The sequence below is a fragment of the Choloepus didactylus genome, chromosome 5 (genome assembly GCF_015220235.1).
Source record: "Choloepus didactylus isolate mChoDid1 chromosome 5, mChoDid1.pri, whole genome shotgun sequence".
Lineage (NCBI taxonomy): Eukaryota > Metazoa > Chordata > Mammalia > Pilosa > Megalonychidae > Choloepus > Choloepus didactylus.
The window spans coordinates 87,772,766-87,795,431 of NC_051311.1; the positions used below are offsets into that span (position 1 = coordinate 87,772,766).

At 36.1% G+C, this 22,666-nt stretch overlaps 2 protein-coding genes across 3 annotated transcripts in view; one reads left to right on the forward strand and one right to left on the reverse strand.

Annotated features, from left to right (window-relative positions):
• The window catches only part of COG5 (component of oligomeric golgi complex 5), a 518,626-nt gene extending 509,208 nt beyond the window's left edge, over positions 1-9,418 (forward strand). For both annotated transcript variants that reach the window (XM_037836383.1, XM_037836384.1), the window contains exons 20-22: positions 301-427; positions 928-1,007; positions 8,695-9,418. In XM_037836383.1, the coding sequence (XP_037692311.1) occupies positions 301-427; positions 928-1,007; positions 8,695-8,809 (322 nt within the window). In that variant the 3' untranslated portion in view covers positions 8,810-9,418. The remainder of the gene's footprint in view (positions 1-300; positions 428-927; positions 1,008-8,694) is intronic.
• Positions 9,419-9,731: 313 nt separating this feature from the next.
• HBP1 (HMG-box transcription factor 1) overlaps positions 9,732-22,666 on the reverse strand; it is a 33,922-nt gene continuing 20,987 nt past the window's right edge. The window contains exons 8-11 of the mRNA XM_037836385.1: positions 22,229-22,373; positions 15,943-16,260; positions 11,957-12,098; positions 9,732-10,822 (exon numbers count right to left, since the gene is read on the reverse strand). Coding sequence (XP_037692313.1) covers positions 10,805-10,822; positions 11,957-12,098; positions 15,943-16,260; positions 22,229-22,373 — 623 coding nt within the window. The 3' untranslated portion in view covers positions 9,732-10,804. The remainder of the gene's footprint in view (positions 10,823-11,956; positions 12,099-15,942; positions 16,261-22,228; positions 22,374-22,666) is intronic.

Here is a 22,666-nt window from a genome sequence, read left to right on the forward strand (position 1 = left end):
TGTTAGTCAAATGAGCTCAAAGAAGAGATTTTGCTGAGTCACCTTGAAGTAGTCAGATCACATTGGGCTAGGTAGGAGTCAAGAAAGGAGTTGAGAAAATATAAACCTGTTGTGTGGGCATGTGTGTGTGTGCGGATATGTGTGTCCTGTGACTGAATGGGGGTTGGGTTAAGAAATGGGATGGTCCTTCGTTAGCCCATCTAGGAGGAATGCTGTTATTCAAGGAAACTGATTCTTCCTCCAAATATCTTCTCTCAGTATATAACAACTTGAAATAACTTATGCTCTTTCTTCCTCCAGACCTCTGCTCTTCCAAACAAGTGAACATGTAGCCAGTAGTCCGGCACTGGGGGACATTATTCCATTCAGCATCGTGATTCAGTTTTTGTTCACGAGAGCACCAGTTGAGTTGAAATCCCCTTTCCAGGTAATAAAGTGAAGCCAGAACCCTCTTGTGCATTTTCCCCTGTTACCTGTGTGTATAATGAGCCCCACTGGATGGGTTCCTGGTCTTCTGTTGCCTTATTTAGTCATGAATTTCTATTTCTAGCAGTGGATGGGGATTAGAAAAGGAAAACTCCATCTGCCCAGCACCTACTGTCTCAGCAGCATAAGAAATTACCTAGTGAATCCATAATTAGTCCCTTAAATAATAATGTCACAAGTAATTTATGTCCATAAATGTGTTTTTGGTGGAGCCCCCATTTCCTTTGCTGACCCACCATCTATTGGCAAATGCAGATAGCTCCCTAGTGGTCAGGAAGGTGTACCAGAGGCTTTGCCATCTCTGTATGCTTTTCTTAGGCAGGTGTTTGGGGTAATTTCACTTTGGAAATCCTTAAGAGTGCTTTTCAAGCCATCATTTGCTGCCATTCACTGAAGAATACATAAGCACTCTTCGTTTCTGATTGTGTTTCAACATTGCAGAGAGCAGAGTGGTCCCACGCACGCTTTTCCCAGTGGCTGGATGACCATCCGTCTGAAAAGGACAGGCTCTTCCTCATCAGGTAAAGCTTTCTGTTCCATTAGCACCGCCTATGCTGGAAGCCCAGGGAAGGTGGGGTTGATGGAGAAGGGTAAGGAGCAGTGCCTGGGTGGGAATGTGCATGTGGTCACACCTCTGAGTGGGCAGCCCCCTCATTGCATAGGCACAAACATTGCTGGAGCACCCACTTGGAACTGTTGGTCACAGCAACTTTTATTTCCATGTCCTTCGCTACCCAGTCTTCCCATCACCGCTCGCGCTATCCTGTGTCTGATGCAGCCTTAATGGCCACATACTTCTAGTTTTGAAAACCAGCCTCAGCTTTGAAAAGATTCCTTGCTTGCTTAGCTTCATTTTCATGTGTTTATGCTATCAAATTGGTGAGCATAGCTGTGAGGGAACTTTTAAAAATATCCATGTGACACAGGTGTTAGCAGTAAACAAGGACAACTCAGCAGTCCCTTCGATCTTATGTGCCTTCCAGTAGTGCACAATGCATTTATGTGCATACTGTACACACATGTATACACTCACACACCAACAATGCCCCAGGGCAGGATGCTTTAACTATTAATGTGACTTATTAAGCATCCCTCTTCCATCAGTACTCTTCTCTGAAATTGCTTTCACCAAAATCACCAGGGACCTCCTAGCCACCAAATCCAAACATTACAGGTCTTACTTTACTGCTCTGCAGCTTTTGGTAGAGTTAACCACTGCTCTCCTTTTTTTTTTTTTTTTTTTTTTTAATTGTTATAGATTTATTTTTTTAATGTTTATATAGTCCATCCAAAGTGTACAATCGTGGCTTTCGGTATAATCACAGAGTTATGCATTTACCACCAGAATCAATTTGAGAACATTCTCACTGCTCAAAAAAAAAAAAAAATTCATTCCCTTTTTACCCCTCTATTATTGACACTTAGCTTTGGTATAGTACCTTTGTTACTATTAATGAAAGAATATTACAGTGTTACTGTTAAATGGAGTCCTTAGTTTGCATTAATTGTATTTTTTCCCATATACCACGCTCCTGTTAACACTTGTAATAGTGATGACATTTGTTCTAGTTCATGTAGGAACTTTCTTATATTTGTACAATAAACTGCAGTCATCATCTACAGCAGGTTTTGCTGTGTTATACAGCCCCATGTGATATACATGACCCTAAGACTTCCCCTTTCAACCATATTTACACTCAGCACTGTTTAGTATTGTGCTATCATCAACTCTCTCCATTTCCAAACTTTTACAGTCAACCTTATTAAAAATTTTGTACACCTTAAGCCTCATCTTCCCACTTGCTACCCTCTTTCTATCTCCTGGAAACCTATACTCTAGATTTTAACTCCCGGAGTTTGTTCATTATAATTAGTTCATATTAGTGAGAATGTACAATATTTGTCCTTTGTGTCTGGCTTATTTTGCTCAACATAATGTCCTTAAGGTTGATCCATGTTGCATACATCGGAACATCATTCCTTCTTACAGCTGAATAATATACCATTGTATTAATATACCACAGTTTGTTTATCCATTCACCATTTGATAGACACTTGAGCTGTTTCCATTGTTTGACAGTCGTGAATAATGCTGCTAGAACATCAGTGTACAAATGTCTGTTTGCATCCCTGCTTTCAGTTCTTCTGCGTATATACCTAGAACAGGATTGCTGTTATCATGTGGCAATTCTATACTTCTTTTCCTGAGGAACCACCAAACTGCCTTCCAAAGCAGTGGCGCCACTTTACATTCTCACTAGCACGGAATGTGTTCCTATTTCTCCATATCTTCTCCAGCACTTGTAATTTTGTTTTTTGTTTTTTATATAATGGCCATTTTAGTAGGTGTGAAATGATACCTCATTGTGGTTTTGATTTGTATTTCCCTAATAGCTAGTGAGGTTGAGCATCTTTTATGTATTTTTTAGCCAGTTGTACTTCCTCTTTGGAAGAGTGTCTATTCACGTCTTTTGCCCATTTTTTTAATTGGGTTGTCTGTCTTTTTATTGTTGAGTTGTAGGATTTGTTTATATATTCTAGATATTAAACCCATATCAATATGTGGTTTCCAAATATTTTCTCCCATTTAGTAGACTGCCTTTTCACTTTCTTGACAAAGTCCTTTGAAGCACAAAAGTATTTAATAGTGAGGAGATCCCATTTATCTATTTCTTCTTTCATTGCTTGTGCTTTGGGTGTAAGGTCTAAGAAACCACCTCCTACCACTAGATCTTGAAGATGCTTCCCTACATTTTCTTCTCGGGTTTTATGGCCCTAGCTCTAATGATTAGGTCTTTGATCCAAAGGTGTGAAGTAGGGGTCCTCTTTCATTGTTTTGGATGTAGATATCCAATTCTGCCACACCATTTGTTGAAGAGAGTCTTCTGGCCCAGTTGAGTGGACTTGGCTGCCTTGTCAAAAATCAGTGACCCTAGATGTGAGGGTCTATTTCTGAACTCTCAGTTTGATTCGATTTGTCAATATATATATATCCTTATGCTGGTACAATGCTGTTTTAACTATCGTAGCTTTGTAATATGCTTTAAAGTCAGGAAGTGTGAGTCCTCCAACTTTGGTCTTTTTCTAGATGTTTTTGGCTATTCAAGGTCCTTTGCCCTTCCAAATGAATTTGGTGATGGGTTTCTCCATTTCTCCAAAGTAGGCTTTAGAATATTGTGTTGAATCTATAAACTGATTTGGGTTGCTCCCTCTTTGAAACTCCTCATTAACTGACTGATTGAACATGTTTTTATTTAATGCTCACTATATGCTGGGCCCTGTGCTAGGAACTGAGGATACAAAATGAACTGAGATGTGCCCCTGCCCTCTTGACACTTCCATGACACTGTTGTCATCTGTTTCTGTTATAACTTCTCTGGTCATTTCTTTTCTCAGTCTTATTTGCTGAATTGTCTTCTACATTCACTCCTTAAATGTCATCATTTCCCACATTTTGTTCCTGGCTTTTTTTCCTTCTCATTCTGTGTGTACTTTGGTCTCAGGTAAGCTCATACAGATCCATGACCCTCGTGACCTCTTCTATACTAATGCTTCCCAAGTCTGTGGCCCACCTTGGTTGTACAGGCCTCAGGCCAGCAAACTTGCTATCATGTTGCCACTCAAATGTTCCACAGAATCCTCAACCCTAAAATATTCAGACAAAATGATCTTTCTTCTCAGACCTGCTCATTCTTCTACACTCCCTTGTCATTTAGGATGTCACCATCACCTATCAGCCAAACTAGAAAACCGTGAAATCCTCATTCAGCATCTCTATCACCCTCATTTTTCAGTTCCTGTCAGATTACCTCTTAACTAGCTCTTGAAGCCGTTTCTCAGCTCTTCCTGGGGATCCTGCTGGTCTGGAGGCCATAGCACCAAACAAGCCTTTGAGCCTAAGTGCAAGTAACAAGTTGGGTTCCCCAAAGCCAGGATGGGGCTAATGTGGTGAAGTGGTTTTCAACCTTCTTCATATTTGAGAATTATTTGCAGAGCTTAGAAGAATCCTGATGCCCAGGCCACAACCCCAACTAACTGCTTCAGAATCTCTGAGTGGGGACCTGGCATTAGGATTTCTCCCAGCTCCCTGGGCAGTTCCACTGTGTATCCAAGATTGAGATCCACTGCCATAGAGAGGACATATTCTACTTGTCAGCTGAAAGACAGCCAAGGAAGCTTTGCGATCATTAAGGAACACTGGCCCATCAGCTTCCAGGAGGGGCCCTGAGGCTCTTGGGTTTGGTGCCCAGAGACTGGGTGAGCCACTTCCCCCCCCATCCTGGTGTGGGTAAATAGATCAGCCCAGACTCCCGCTCTTCTTCCTTGCTTATCTGTTACATTTTTTTGAGCCATGAGCATCTGACCAAGGAATGGGAAAAGTTCTCGGGCCATCCTCCCATCAGCTAATGGCAACCAGCTAAAACTGCTCTCAGAAGAGGCTTTGGATCTGGATGAGAGAATCTGTACCTGTCTGTGTGGATTTCTTCTGAGTCCCAAAGATTCACTCAGTTGCAATACAGTTGGTTGTAGAAGAGGATTCAGTTACTTGAGCAGGGTTCATTTTGTCTTCTCAACAAGTTGGAATGAGTTCATCCATACAGTGGTCGTGCCGTGGGCACATCACCAATCTGTTTTCTTTTGCTTCTCTTTAAAAATGTCTCCTGAGTGATTTCATCAGCAATGTTGTTGCTAACCCTATATTTAGCAACTGAAAATCATTGTCAGAAACACTGTAAGGCCTTTTAAGTAAGGCCTGCCTATCACTCCACACGTGGCTGATGTCAGATTCTTTATGCTCTAAGCAGAAAACAGCCTTCCTTGGGGTTGATAAAGACTTTTTCCTTAGTCTTTTTGAATCTCCTTGGGAGGTTCTAAAAAACTGGGCTCACAGTCTAACCATGAGTTATTGCTCTTTAAATGTCAGTAAATTTGTTTTAGCTTTTAAGGCAAACCTTGTTTATATTCTTTCTATTCCTCCTAGTATAATACTTTAGGCTGTCATAAAATAGGGCAAATTGAGGACAGCGAATCTGCTGCTGAATAAGAGGGCAAATAATAAACTTTCTTCTGCCTTCTCGTTACCTTTTGACACCAGATTTTCTTCTAGAACTTGAATGTGTACTACTAGTCACTTTTAAATTAAGAGTAATCACTGATTCATGGTCAAGTGGTGAATGTGGGGGATAATTGTACCTATTTGGCCCCCACCAGGCAGATGCTCCAGGCATGTGTGCCCTCAAACAGAGGCAACAGGGCGTAATACCTGCGGATCTGTAAGTGCTGAACATGTTTTCAGTAAGGATGAAGAATGAGTTTTTGATGCAAAGATTTCTCAAGCTCTGTAGAAGTGGTTGGATTGGCCCACAAAATCCATTTATTCTTTATTTTTCAATGGAGCAGCAACTCTTCTTATTGTGACTCTTTTCTCCTTACTTTTCCTTCGTCTTTTTGAACGGGAGAATACCTTTATGATGGCAAAAACATTCACAGACTTTACCAGCCTCGTGGTACTTTTATTTTTTCAATTATCAGATAATGCTTCTTGCCCATACAAATCCTTATGTAGTGTTAGATCTCTTACACTTCTGCCATGGTCCAAGGCCCCCAGGCTGAGAATCATCCCCTCAGGTCCTCTGTATTTGCTTAAAACTACACAATCTGTGTTGTAGTTGATTGAGAGTAGTGTTGAGTCTCTCTTCCTGGTAACTCTATGTCACTAGATACCTATCACCTCTAGAAATTGTGGGTGCCTGACATGGGACCAAGAGGGAGGATTGGGGTGGGGGAAATCTTGAGGTTTAAGCACCTATTAAGTTATTAGTGTGTCTTTATTTATTTCAGTACCAAGCACACTGAATATTTAATGCCTGGTACAAATCATTTTTTTCCCATAAAAATCCATCCACTTTGGTAGTCTATGTCACATTGAGCAGTGCTGCCTTATCACAAGCCATTCCTTTATTAATTGCTTTTCTTTCAATAAGGATAATTTCAATAATCTGTTTATTTTGGTTACAAACGAAGAGTTTCAACTCTTACATAATGCTTGGCCTGACTTCCAAGAAAGCTGATGTTTTGCTCAAGCAAATGAAGTAATTTAATAAGTGCTTGAAATCTTGCTCAATTTTACGTGGGAAGGCAACTTAAATCTGTTTTTCTCCCCATAGTTCTGATAGTATTTTAATGAATACTAAAAAAAATCCAACCATACTCATTTCTGAGCTTCCTGCTACATATTGTATAATTTATATAAATGTCTTATCCTTTTGTGTGGAAATAAAAATAAGTTAATTTTTGTCTATTAAATAAAGTGGATCTTATTCACTACAGAGATTAGTTTCTGTGAATTTCAGTGCACTTATTTCTTAGACTGATAAATATACACCATTGCCTCAAAGACATGGGGTACCTTTGGGAATTTCTCTACTGTGTATGAATCCTTAGGGACTAAATTCAGGGACTGGGGAGGGACAAAGTGTATAGAATCCAGCTGCAGCACAGAAAGGGTCAGGGGGAAGTTGTTGATGAAGGTGGAGTTTGGTTGGGTTGTGAGCTAAACACTGTGCCACAAAAAAAACAGGACATGGCAAGTGAGAATGTACTTCAGGAAAACATCTGCTGCAGTGTGCAGGATAGACTAGCACAGAGTAAAGAGCATCAGGATGACCTCTAAGAGGCTACAGCAGTAATTAAGAGCCCAAATGGCAGAGGTTCAAACAGAAGGCAAGGATAGAGGAAGGACTGGCTATGGAAATATGTGAGGTAAATTAATAGGATTTGATTACTGATTAGATGTATGAGGGAAAGAGAACTCGATAAAGACCTTTGGGGATATGATGTTGCCCTTTGTTGAAATGGGGGAAAGTGGGCAGAACACTGCCCTAAGGTTTTGACAGATGAGTTTGAATGTATCTGGAAGCAGATCACATAAAGATGTCCAGAAGACAGCTGGAAAGGGGTATCAGGAGGAAGGTCAAAGCTGAAAACAAGGGATTTGAAATTCATTAGTATATGGTAGTTGAAGCCATGAAAGTGGATGGTGGCGTGAAGGGGCACTGAAGAGAGCACAATGAAGTGGACAAAACTTCAGGGAATTATATTCCCCCTAATTAATGAAAAATAATACACACACTGGACCAAGGATCAATATCAATGTTTCACAGCAAAAATAGCAGTTAACAATTATGTATTAGATAGGATTTGAGACTCGGTATGTGAAAGCTAAGTAATCGTATTATTAACTTACATCTTCACAGAAATGCTCTAATTTCAAGGTGTGCAATTTTGAAGAAAAGTATATGATTACAACAAAAATCTAACTGGTATACCTGTGATTTAAGTAGACCAATAATGAAAAATAGTCTTTTAACAATCTTTTTAGCTCCACTTAAACATGATCTAACACTTATCAGATCATTTATTTCAGAGATTGGCAAACTTTTTTTCTGTGACGGGCCAGATGGTAAATATCTTCAGCTTTGCATATAGTCTCTGCCTCAACTACTGAACTCTGCCATTGTAGTGTGAAAGCAGCCCTAGAAAATACATGAATGGATGCATCGTTGTTCCCGTAAAACTTTATAAAAACAGGCATAGGGCTGGATTTGGCCTGAGAGTGTAGTTTGCTGACCCCTGATCTGATTCATGAGAACATCATAGTCATAAATAGTTGACTGGTACCACATACCACATACATACTCGTTCCTCATCATATCATTGACCAAAAATTAGAGCTCAAGAGCAGTAAATTCTAGTTGTGGGTTGTTCGCTTTCCTTCAAATAACAATAAAATGCACATACTGGTGTTCCTCTCCCTGCCAAAGGGCCCCACCCCCCGCCCCAGCAGGCCTGACTACACCTTTCCATGGTGCAGGGCTCCCTCTTGTGAGCTTTCTGAATAGGCACAAGCTTCAGTACAGCTTTTCAGAAGTCACTAACAGAGAAATGGGAGAAAGGGAAACTGAGCAGGTAAAGGCCAGAGAGCCTCTGATCATATGATTATACCACCAAGTACAGTGTAGTCTGAAAAATTTATAATTTTGTATGTTAGCCATAGTAACAGTACCAATAAAAGGTTGGAGGTTATAGGTCAATTGGCATGGCAGTTCCAGAACGGGTCTTATTTCTAATTTGTATATATTGGTACCCTCTAAGCTGTTCTATTTCATTTTTGTAACTTTTTGACATTGTTTTCATTTTGATTTTCAGGGGAGCCCTGGAAGATTATGTTCAATTAGTAAGAAGTAGAGAAGGCAAAGAATTTGCACCAGTTTATCCCATAATGGTTCAGCTGCTCCAAAAAGCTATGTCTACTCTTCAGTAACAATGTGAAATGTTTTTATTACTCTTCATTTTGCACTAACCCTTTCAAGACTGATAGTTAAATATGCTCTAAAAGACATTACTATGCACTGTTTTGAGAACATAATTGATTTTTTCTCTATTGCCTATTTATCCTTCTTTTGCCTTTTTAGCACTTCTATCTGGAGTAGCATAAAATGTACTTTTCTATCACATAATTGAGTCATCATCCTCTCCCTCCCCCCCCCACCCCATACACATAGTCAGACGTAACTGCTTTTTAAAGGGATATGATCAAGATATATAATAGGTACCCTGCTGTCCCCAACCGACCTTCTTAAATTTAAGCATGTTAAGTCAGTGGTTCCCAAATTTAGCTATATATTAAAACCACTGGAGAACTTAAAAAAAAAAGTCCTGATGCCCAAATGGTATCCCTTACTAATTAAATTAGAATATCTAGGGCTGGAAACCAGGCATCAGTATTTTTTTAAAAACCTCAAAGGATTCCAATATGCAACTAAGTTTGGGAACCACTGGTGTATCCCAAAGCTAAGATATAGGGTTAACTAACTGTTCTTGTTTAAACGTGTCATACTGTATCTTTAAATAAAGCAAGGCTTTCTTTATACCATGTGTCATTTTATTAAAAGCAAAACTTTGGGGGCTGTTTGTTTAACGTTGTAACAAAAATATCAAGTTAAAATTAAAAACATTTTTTATTCTACAAATAATTTTTTTTATAAACATTTAATCTAGATTCTTTTTGTATTGCCCTTGCCCTGTTATTAACATTTTTTAATCCCATCAGTAACCTCCTAATCATAAAACCAGAACAAAGTCTTCTGTTTGTTAGAAATTCACCTTGTATTTTCCATTTCTTGAACCTCTTATTCTGACAACTCATACAAGTTCCATCAAGATCAATCAGCATAAGTCAGAGGTAAATTTTTTTTGTCATTTTATTTGAAATAATATACAAGAATATAGTGTGCAAAATTTAGGGGCAACATCATGAAGTGTAATGAACTGAAATCAATTTTACAGCTGTGATTCCTAACCAGAAACACCACTTGGTAAGTAACATATGAAAAGCCATGATTGTAGCTCAGAGCAAAAGCAGCTGTATTGCCAATGTATTTGCTCTAATTTTAGACGGAGGAAAAAGTAAAGTGCAAGTGTTGCACTGCAGTAAGTGCAAAGTCTGCCCCCACCAAAAAGATATGATGACAAAATATTTACGATATGTGGCTGAGGAGATATAGAACACAAAGTTTAAAAATACAATGGTGTTGACTGTTAATAGCACCATTAAAGTGACTATGTCCCAATGCTATTAACTAACTTGACCTTGGCCTAGGCTAGAGCTCCACTGGAAATAAGGGATGAGTGCTGCCACCTGGTGCATAAACTCCTCAGTATGCCTGTGGTAAGTGCAGCAGGTGGCTCTTAAACACTGGGACGTGGACATCATCCACCTGCCACATGTTCTGGTAGCCTCTTGGCACTGGCCATACTAGGAGCTCCCATATTTGGCACAGATGCTGGGCCATGTGGTGGCTGCTCAAGAGAAGGCCAACTCCCAGCTTCTGCTTCATTCCATCATGTGTACAATACAGATTAATAAGCAGTAAGGAGCCAATGTATAAACAGCAGTTACATATTTCTTAAATTCCCCTTTTGTACAATTTAAAATAAAACATGTATACACTTCTCTTCCTACTGTACTTTAGCACCACAGGATATCAATTTTCAAGCCTATATTACCTGATAGACATATATGAAGTTTGGAAGAAAAATAAGGCAATTTGGTTTACAATGTTGATAGTATTAGCTTACTTAATGCTCTAATGAAGAAAGCAAATCCTCACTCATATTATTAAATCATTTCAAGACTCAATGCTATCAGTATTTTATGGTCAAACGAATTCAGGACAAATGGTGAGATCTTGATCTTCTTAAGTCTTTCCATCAAGAGTCAATGCAAATATAGACTTACGAACATAAGCATCCTGGTTTAATGTTGTTGTGAGCCCTGTGGAAATAAAATTAGACTCAGTAAATGTTTACAAACCCAATACAGAGTAATTCTACATATGAAAGCTAAGATGTGTAAGATAATGTTTATCAATTTACCATCTAAAAAAACTTTTCACAGAGGTGGTGATTTAAAAAGTTTGCTAATATCTGATGGCTTCGGCATCCAGAATATTTATGCAAATGATGAGAACAGAGAGATTGACTAGATTAAACAGAAAAGAAAGGGGATACAGGCAAAGTCCTACCACATGGAATTCTAAATTAAAAATGTTTGTTAAAACTTCCAAAATCCAGTTCAGCCACCTTCTATTATTAGAATCTGACTACTGAATACTTTTTTTAAATAAATTCTTGAAAAAATTTAACAGATGTGACCTGCATGTTACTGTATAATGAAATAGGTATACTAAATACACGGAATGAATTGAAAACATCCTTGGCCAGCCCTCCTGTTGTAAAACACTAATATCTTTCCTAAATTTTTAAAGATACTTCAAATTGAGCCCTTCTATTCTATCATGTGAAATTTTCTTGTAGTTAGTCTAAAAATGCAGGCCTAGTAATGGAAAAGTTATAGGAACAAAGTCTATCCAAGACCAGCATTATAATGGTGCAAATTTGTTTACTACCCTTCCTAGGTCTTTCTACTTCTCCTCCCTGACACTTATGTGCAAATGGGAGAAGTCCCCATAAAGGTTAGCTGATGAACCCCCACACCTCCACCTTCTTTAGTCCCTTCATCAATTAAGAAAACAAAGGCTATTGAGACATACCTCCAGAAATCAGAGAAATATTCTACTATGGTATTATAGATTAACAACGCTTGTTTTTCAACTCAACTAGAAATACTACATTCCAAAATTACTTTTCCACTTAAGCATTTAGGACGTTCTAAAGCTTGCCTCAGACTTCTACTTTCCATGCTAAGAGATTAAATAGCACTTAATGATCAAGAAAGGCAACTTTCTTTACATCATAATGTAAAAACATTATTAGGTTCTGAAGTATAAACATATTAAGAAATAGCATCAACACTACCTTTTAAAGATTAAAATAATTGCTCCCACATGCTAGTACCACTATGGGGTAAGTCAAGAATGATTTTAAGCAACTACTTGTTGAAACGTACTGAATTGGTTCTTTTCCTCTTCCAACAGTCAGGATTTAAACGTTTTTGTTCTTCAGCCAAAGCCTTTGCTTCTAGTGTGTACATTCTTCTCTCTTCATTCTTCATTTTCTTCCACCTGTCACCAAGGATCACACTTATGGCTCTGTAAAATAAATATTTACACAATTCTAAATGCAAGAATTTTTCCATAAAACTTACGTCAAGTGCTGCTACTTCAGGAAGAAATGTAGTGTTAAAAAAAAAAAGACAAAAATCTTGTCCAACATAAGGAGGGGAAAAGGTCAAGGCTATAATAGTCACTTCCAGTAAAATCCTTAAATATTTGTTCTGTTCATCATAATCACAACAGTAAAGCCTCCTGGAATATTCGTGCCAATATTTCCAATTGTCAAAGGACACTGAAAATAGCTAGAATACATCTAAAATTATCTCCTCAAAGCTTAGATTTAAAGAAAAAAATTATATCAAAGAAAGGGTTTAAATTACCATTGGATCTATCCCATTACATTGGTTTTAAAAAGATAAATGCAGACAATGTTCAGTATCAGCAGCATATAATATTCAACTTAAAATAAAAACTACTCTTAGTTTCTATTTGTGCTCATAACCCCTCAAATAATTCTGATAAAAGTCCTTTTACATTCATGCAAATATAGTGAAAATGTGGTGGCATTAACTATGCACAGCCTTACTGTTTATCTCCTAAGATGTTACCAAGTAAACCCAAGGTAATATTCATACTTATTATTTAGGATGATTGAATAAGCTCAAAGGATATGGAAAAGTCACACTAATAAGATACACGATGACAGAAGTTTGAGTCTATTTCCTATTTAGACTTGATAACTCCACTCCCAAACCTAATGTAGTCTCACCCAGGACACTCGGACATAGAAACCACTTTCTTTCTATGAAAAGGTTTTAACCACTTGTTTTGTAACACTTAAACAAGTCAGAATATCCAGGGATAACTGCACAAATCATGTATGAGAGAGATATGGAAGAGATAAGCATCAGTGTTTTAGAAGAATGATAACCATTCTTCTAACCATTTTTAAGAAGCTCTACTACTTAAAAAGAAAATATGTAGTAAATGTATTTATCTTTTTATCCAGCAAGTCAATATAACATTATGCTGCATCTTCCTCTATTAAAATAAAACTAATTTTTATAGTCTGTATTAAAGATACCATATAGAATTGGTTCACACATTTACCACTTAGTAAATAATCACACACACATACACAGCCATTTCAGTCTTCCCAAATTAAGTAAGAATATGAAATGTTTCTGACATTTGGGGAACAAGTTTTATAACTTCATTTAAGTTAAAATGAAATGTGCACAATGTGGATTATAATCTGCTCTGCACTGAATATTTATAATTGCCCTTCCCATAACAAGTATAAAATACATCATCTAAAAATTTTGCTGTGCATTTTAATATTTGACATTTATATCAACTTAAAATGATATCCCTAAACCCGCTCTCTCTTTCTGATCTAGCTCTTCTAGTATCCATTCCCTCCCAATTTATCCCAAAATGTGGACTTCTTTATTCATTGAATTAAGGCATAACCTCATCGGGGGAAAAAGTACAGATTTGAAATTAAATTTTATTTTCCCATTCAATTCAGAGATATCCTTCCATGTTAGATGATGTTAGATGATTATAACATATCACAGGGGCACAGTGCTAAAAATGGAAAGACAATTATGATTTATGAGCAATAAGGGGTATAACCTGATAAAACTGGAAATATTAAAATGAGGATAGGAAAAAAATGATAAACCTAAAGGAGCTAAACTTATAGTCCAATTACCTAGAATTATAAATAAATCCAGAATGCAACCTTGCTGTTAGGGAAAGAGAATTATTAATGAATCCTATTTCTAACCTTGTTTCTGAATCATATTTAATAACTAAACCCTGGCTGTGTGCAAAGGTTTAAAACAGACACCATGAGGAAACACAAAGAGGAATGAAACACTGTTTCTATTACTAAATTGCTAAGACCATTTTCTCAGTTTAAAAAAAATGTGGGAAGGGGGGACTTCATTTTAAATTCTAAAAGTTTATTTTCTATGAGAAAAAGACTACTTACTAGAGAAGTATACTTCCAAACTGAATTTAAAAAAAAACAAATGCAGTTTAACCCATTCTTTTTACTGAAGAAATGGAAGAAAACTTATGTTAATTACCCAAAGTCACAGAGGTGATACAGCCGAAAGTTACAAAATTTCAATGTATTGAAAAGGCCCTTAAAAATTCTTGACTTAGTAATTCTATATTTAGGAATCTAGTCTAAAGAAATAACCACAAACTAGTACAAAGATATTCATTATCATCATACTACAATAATGTATTTTTAAGGGAAATTTATATAAAATAATACATGTGGATCAACTCCCAAATCAGAGATACATTTGGGTTAAAAAGATTCTCTTTTAAAATTTAAGTTAACAGAATTAAATTCATCAGACATTCACTCCTCATTTCACAACTGAGTTATTTTATGTGGCTCATCATCTGATTCTTCTCATGACATAAAGGGTAAAGAAAATAGTAATTTTGATTGTCAGGGAAACAGGAAGAATATAATGTTAATACATGAAAGATTCTGGTGGGTTTGAGAGGGAGAAGATTAGTAGAGGACCCTAAGAGAGAAGTCAAGGGTATAGAAAAGGAAGGAAGGACTAGAATTAATTTTTATTCCTGGGCTCCACTGGGGACAACTCTAACTTTCAACATATTTGGCAGCTTACTACAAACTCCCCAGGCCTGTCTGTGCAACTGTGTATGATACAGTTGCAAAGTGAATACATCCATGAGATCTCACAAAAGAAAATGCCCATCTTTTCTATAAAGTTCATCAAAAAAAAGGAATGCAAGGAAATTTATTCTGCTACTTTTTACAACCTAGAGAATTTTCTAAGGAATGAACAGAATAAATCACCTTCTTTCCATAGAAAGAATAAAAATGGATATTCAGCCTGGCCCAATTAAATTATTCTTATAGGCTCTTTAATTCTAAAAGATGCTGCTAAAGTAAGGCCATGGCTAAACAGAATGGGATAATATTTATTTGACAATAGGATACTTGAAGATTGTTTTCAGAACTGACTATGGATTTGGTAGAGGAATAAGGTTAAGATTTGGGAGGAGAGAGTTAATTAAACAAAGTTTTTGACCTTTAATTATTGCCCCCAAAAGCCTATTAGGTCAACACTTAAATATATCCCTGATATAGAAGCAGTTTTCATTTCTGGTATTAATCCTAAATAATGAATGCCTGCATCTTTCAATTTTTTTAAGTACCTTTTATTTTTTTGTATTTTTTTACAAAAAAGAATCATTTGATTTTATGAAATGTCCAAGCTCAGAACTCAAAGAAATAGTCTACACTAAATTAAATTATAATTAACATAAAGTGGTGATAGAATATTTTAGGTTTTGCATATTTACAAATTAAAAGTAGAACCAGTTAAGGTAGGCAGTCAATTACTGATTTTTTTTGCTCCAAATCTATAGCAGGGTTAAAACAAGAACCTCAAACAACTTTTTTTCCAGCTTTTCTTTGTTCAGACTGATAAAGAGGAAAAAGAATCCTCCAGAAAACTTTTCTCTATTTGTAAAACATGATCTAAAGAATGTATCTGCAGTCATTAAGTTTAATGTTTTTTATAGGACTTAAAATTGATTAAAATGAGTGACGGAAATTTCTCAAATTTGCCTTAACTAATACCTGAAACTGTCGGTTGTTAATACTGTATTTTCTAACAGGCAAATGGCATTTAGTATTATTTTAAAAGGCAGAATCTTATCACTCAGGTCATCTAATTGTCTGTTTAGGTATTGTAATTACACAGAGCCTTAAAAATTCCACTTTTTACTTTAAAGTCAATCTAAAAAACTAAAAGAATTAAATAAAACTGTGAACGACAATGAAATTTTACTCAATTATTAGAATTATCACTATTTTTACCTGTTATCTTTCCCTGGATACATCTGAGTATATTCAACTCTGTATTTTTTGGCAAAAAGCATGAAGGCATTCATTGGTCTTTTGCACTTGTTGGGAGAAGTGGCACTCACAGTCCCTGAGCTGTGGTTTTTGACAGCTTTAGCATACAAAGAATTAGAAGAGAGCTGTGATGATCCAGGTGAGCCACAGTTTTTACTGAATCCAGATCTTGTAAAGTCTTGACCACCAGTTCCTCCACAAGACAAAGATGCACGACGCTGACGAGCCATACTACTTAACACATAAACCGCAGAAGAGTCCATGGGTGTGAAGTCATAGCTACAAAATTTTAAAAACAATTAGTAACGTGATAGTAATTCAATTTACATTATCTGATTTGTAAAAACAAGATTAAAAAAAAAACCCGTAATACCTGATTGCAAATTTCAATGTATTTTCCCCTACAGTGTTATCAACACTACCTTAATAACTCTGCCAATGGTAACTGCTTATAAAATGAAATCTTGTGTATCCAATGACAAAATACATTTTAAAAATTTGCCTGCTGAGAATAAGAAATTGAAAAAGAAAACATTTCGAGCCTCCAAAGGAATCTGTCACAATCCACATTCTTTATTCACACCAAGTACCTCCTCCAGATCCCACTCACAACCCATTTATTCTTACTTTAGATTCAATTTTGACAAATTTGATCATCTGATTTTTTGGCTTATAAGAGCCCCAAACTAGAATATTAAAACAAAATGGCAGACATATAGCAGGCTTAGGGATTAACTATTTCAGAAGAAAACAGGTAAGTGGATATGAGAAGTAAAAAACTGTTAAAAGCTGCTAAAGAAACTCAAACTGCACAGTAAGCTGGGCCATTTGTTTAGGGACAAACAGTCATAGATACATCAGTATCCCTAGAAGGCCATCCATGTATTATAATGAAGCCTAACAACATAAAATTTCGTAGTGAAAACCCAGACTTATCAGGAAAGGTCATATCTTGTTCTGTATATTCAGCTTATGGGGGTATGGAAATAAGCTATCCATATATATATTTTTTAATCTCAAGAAACCTGTTTGGAGGGTTATCATCCCCTACCTTTGTATGAAGAAACAGGCTAAGAAAGATACAGTATTCACACAAGGCCATGATGCTAGGATTTAAGCCCAGATCTACCTACCTCAAAAACCCTAGGCTTCCTCACTGCACCATGGTACCCAACACTGCCAAATAACTGAGAAGTCATCGACTAACATCAAGGTGAACAAATCATTATATTAATTGAAAATATTAAATGACAATTAGCGCTAATCAACTCTTCCTGCATATACTTTGTGCCTACACTTGGCGGAAAACCTTTTATTCAGCTTTTATGCTGAAACCAGCTTCTATTTCTCTCTGAGACAGAATTTCACATAATATATCAAAACAGGTTGATCCTAGCTATAGGAATGACCTTACCTAAAAGGTAAAGCATATGGCTTCATGAATTTTATTCTAAAGACAGGGTGAAAGGACTAAATGAATGAGGCCCATGCCATTCACTTAAAGTCAGTAAAAATGACTTCTACCAATCAACCACACGTCTTTTTTAAAAAAGGGATTACATGAAATAGACATACTTAAACTATGACTACAAAATCATCTAATAAATGCTTAGCAATCAGTATTATGCTAGAGAAGCAATGTTTGCTAAGTGCTGCAAGTTTTGTAAAATATCTTAGGCCCCTCCCATATATAAGAAACAGCAAACTTACGCGTTCTATAGAATCTACACAATATTAATATCTAATGAAGGAAAATATTAAATTACAATCAAAATACCAAAAGATTTTAAAATAGGATAAGCTAATTACTGAAATTTGAAAACTCTATCCTTTAGCGGCACAAATTCAAAGCATTGTCTACTCCCAGGATGATATAACTTAAATCAAGATTCTGACATGACTGCAGCTTAAAATATGACAAAAAAATATCTAAAAAAAAACAGCTTAATCCTTTACAACCCCTCAGATAAGTATTTGTTCTCATTAAACTACCCACAGTTCCTGAAATGTGCAGTTTCACACCTCAACTTTTTGTACCCAATTTTCCTTAAGCTCAAAATGCCCTTTCCCACCTTGTCTAATCATTACTCTTCCTTTCAAGCTCCACAATAATGTAGTGTTTATTAACCATGTCACAAATGTAAACTCATTTAACCCTCTCTCCAATGTTATCCAAATTTTACAGTTTAAAAACAAACAAAAAAAAATCACAAAGGTTAATTAACTTACCCAAGGTTACTCAGCTATTTCACTGCAGAGCTGGGGTTTGAATCCAGGCAGTCCAGCTCCAGAGTTCATGCTCCTGCCATGCTACACTGCATCTCAATCAGCATTTAACCCACTGTATATGTTTACTAATCCATTTCCTTTTCTAGACTGGATGCAAAGAGGGCAGGGCCCATGTTGCAACTGATTTAAATCAATGTCCAGCACATGGACTCTCCAGAGTGGCTGGAAGGGCTAAATAAACTAATTTTGGAGAACATAATACTATAAAATTTTAATTGGGTTCAAATCCCAGCTCTGCCACTTACTAGTAATATGACCTTGGGCGAGTTAAATAAACCATCTAGCTTCAGTTTATGTATCTGTAAAATGAATTTAATATATGCTTTGCAGTGTTGCTGAAAGACAATATATGTAAAATACTTAGAACAGAAGCTGGCACATAGGGTATTCAGTTAAGGATATCTGATATTATTGTAGAAATAGCCTAGATTAACAGAACAGAATTTGGAATCTTTACAAGATAAAGGCTTGAATTCTAGTTGTGTCACTAACTGGCTATGTTTTGGGAACTTCCTTAGCTTCTCTCAGCTTTAGTTCCCTCTCTGCAAAATGAGGATATAATCCACTAATACAGTAATGAGATGAAATAAGTTAACATATTTACAGTGCCTGATACAGAGTCATGTCTTGTTAAATTACCATTTAACTTGAAGAGAAATGTCAACTTCATAAAGTCAAAAGTGACTATTTTAAACCTGCCTGATGTCCCGAAGACTGGCCTCAATTCTCAATGCCTTAGAATGGCCTTCTTTAAATCATGCTCTTACTTGGTACTAGTGTTTAAAAGTTCGATTTCTTGCTGCCTTCTGGTCCTTACCAAGCTTGATCGTGCTCAGATGTCCTTCCCTGTACATCATGATCCAAGAGCTTGCCCTAAATCCTCAAATGGTACCTGGGAATTTATTCTGGGGTCCCCTCTTGGACTAAGGTTTCTTCTTTCTTTCCCTTCTTGCCCTCCACTATGCTAGGCAATGTGCCCCTCTCCCCAAGTCATAATTCCATCCTACAATTAAAAATTTAAGAATTGTTTACTATAATTTAGTAAATGTCATGCTTCTCAACATTTTTTTATGGCTTCTCATGAATGAAACTGTCCATTTCCATTCCTTTGGAGGAGGGGTAAAGAGGGGTGTTCCTTTTATATTGTAGTCATACCACAGTAAAAAGAGATCAGTGTCCAAGGTCATCCCAAGGGTGATTGCTATTACCATGTAATTCTGAGAACATAAGAATAGCAAGTCTGATTATGTTAATATGTTAATTATGGTATATAATGTATTGCTGTGAAGAAGACACTTAACATAGCAAGCCTGACTGCTATCCCTATGACATGCCGTCTTAGAAGGTTGGCCCCTGGCTGGCATCTGGAACTAGGATTTTGGGAGGGTTCCCACCATTCCCAGAACTGATACAAATGGCTCCTTGTGCCTAAACTGTGAGTACAAACAATATGGTTTACACTGAATACCTGCTCTGCTTCTTGGAGTCTGAAATTTTGGTATATGCCCGGCAGAGGCTGACTACATGACCACCCCACCCCCACAAATTACCACTGGGTGCTAATTGTTTAATGAGCTTCCCTAGTATACAACAATTCGTACATGTTGTTTAAACTCATTGCTGGGGGGATTAAGTGCATTCTGTATGACTCCACTGGGAGAAGACTCCTTGAAGTTTGTGTCTGCTTGCCCCAGACTTTACTCCATGCTTTTTCCTTTGCTGATTTTGCTTTGTATGATATATACAAGGTATATATGTGTGTGTGTATATATATATTTATTTCTATATCCTAGCCTTGATTATGACTCTATGCTGAGTCCTAACTCTTTCTAGTGAATTACTGAAGCTTGGGGTTGATTTGGGGACCCCCAACACAATTGTATAATGTATATTAAATATAATATATAAAGATTAATATAAATGTAATTATATTTACAATTTTTAGTTATATTTCTCAAGAACATGTGACTCCATAAAGAGTGGAATCATACTGTAAATATTCTGAGACTATTAATTACCTAACATTTATGGTTCTAAAATTGATCCACATTTTAAAATGTACAGCTAAAGTTAATTCCTTTTCTACTATATCATGATTTATGTATTCACTGTTGAGTTAATGGGTATTGATATTGTTTCAACATTTTTGCTATCATGAACTACAAATTTATTCATCTATCTCCTAGTGCATGTCTAGAAGAATTTAGGTCTCTAAGGTGTATATACACAAGAATGGAATTGCCACTTTTTCTTCCAAAAATTTTGTATCAGTTTAGACTCTCAGCAAACATAAGAGTTATCATTGATCCATATCCCAAGAATACCTAGGAGTATCAGACCTTAAAATTTTGTTTCGTTTTTCTACAATTTTTCAAAGAGTATATAATGAGAGATGTAATCAAACAGCATTTAGATTCCAATCTTGCAGAAATTTTTTTTCATCCTTTATTAGAGAAGTGTGGGTTTACTGAGCAATCTTGTATAACATTCAGGATTCCCACATGCCATCCTATTATTAAAAGCTTGCACTGGTGTGGAACATTTTTTTACAACTGATGAAAGTACATTTTTATAATTGTCCAGGTTTAACTTAGGGTTCACTGTGTAGTATAGTTCCATGGATTTTTTTTTTTTAATTGTATTGTGTTACCATATATACAATCTAACATTTGCCCTTTTAATCACATTCAGATATGTATTTCAGTGCTGTTAATTATGTTCACAATGTTGTTCTATCATCACCACCATCCATTACCAAAACGTTTCCATCATTCCAAATAGGAACTCTGTGCATTTTAAGACTTCTCATTCCCAGTGCCCACCTCATCCCATGGCAACCTATATTCTAGATTCTGACTATGATTTTGCTTATTCTAATTATCTCAAATCAATGAGATAACAATATATGCCCTTTTGTGTATGGCCTTTTTCATTATGTCTTCAAGATTCATTCATGATGTCACATGTAATGTTTTGAGCACTTGCCTAAGTCAAGCCATGCTAGTTTTTTTCCTATCTTACTTTTCTTTACCCTAAACAAATATATTAATGCTATATTTATAGTAAATTGAAATAAAATCTACAGACCAGCAGGAACTCTTGAGAATTCTCGACTTAGTGCCCATATGTGCCTTGGTATTAGATAAATATCCTAGATATTTACATACAGACTTTTTCTGGGTACCTTCTTTGAGTCTAGTTCAGATCTTCTCAAACTGTAGTATAAAAATTACTGCACAGGGTAATATATACAAAACCATACAAACTAAGGTTTGGGTGATTTAATAGCCTTACAAGAGAAGTTTGGACTATACAAGATTCTTCAGCTTGCATACTGATTTTACAAACTAGCACTACCATCTCAAAGCACCACAATGTTAGGACACATGGGTTCTTGTCCCACTCTGCCACTTAGCAGCAAGATGATCTCAGGAAAATCATTTCCCTCTCTAAGTCCTTCCAAATGTCAACTTTCAGCAATTTTTACTATTAGTTAAACCATGCAACTAATGCTTTTGACCAAAATAAGTATTATACAAAGATAAAACTAACTAAAGGGAAAAAAAAAAAAAGATTTAGTTAACTGCAAAAGACACACTATTAAGAGATTTATGGACTGATTAAAATCAACTGGCCAGATAGAGGAATTTTTTTTATACAACTTTCAAAGCTGATGCAGTAACTCTTTGCCATAGAATGTGTTATTTTTCATAATTTAATTATAAATGTTTTATAAACCCACTTTTCCTACGTGACTACTCTGCAAAAATTCCCATGAGCTATTATTTTACTCTACCTAATATTTTTTCCTTTCATCTTATATATACTTCCCTCCAATAATTCTTTTATAATTTTCAAATTTTAAAAGATCTGACCTCTTAAATAATTGACTTAGCAATCATTATGGAGACTAAGGATAAACCTTAACAGAAAAAAAATTGAAATAATCTAATATTACCTTTTAAATGTATCAAAAACACCTGAATCATCAAAATTAATGGCATCGGGGTGTCCAGGAGGTAGACATACATCGCCAATATGAATTTCACAACATGGAATGCCATGCTGTACCACAGTCAAGCTTGGATAAAATGATGACCAACCTAAAGTTAAATTAAACAACAGTCATATAGAGCACGGAGATTGACAGAAAACACCCTAATTATTTATTATACAACAGACCTATCATTTCTGTATCTTAATAAAAAATTGTTACTTCAAGTAAATCCCTAGAGATTTTCTAACACAAGTGCTGCATTATATTTCAATAAAGCAAGTATTAGATAAGTATTTCCTTTATGCAATGTAAAAGCCTCCAAACCTAGTTTAATTCAGCATTTTTGAAATAGATCTCTATCAATCAGCACTTCCATCAATCTACAAGATAATCAATGAT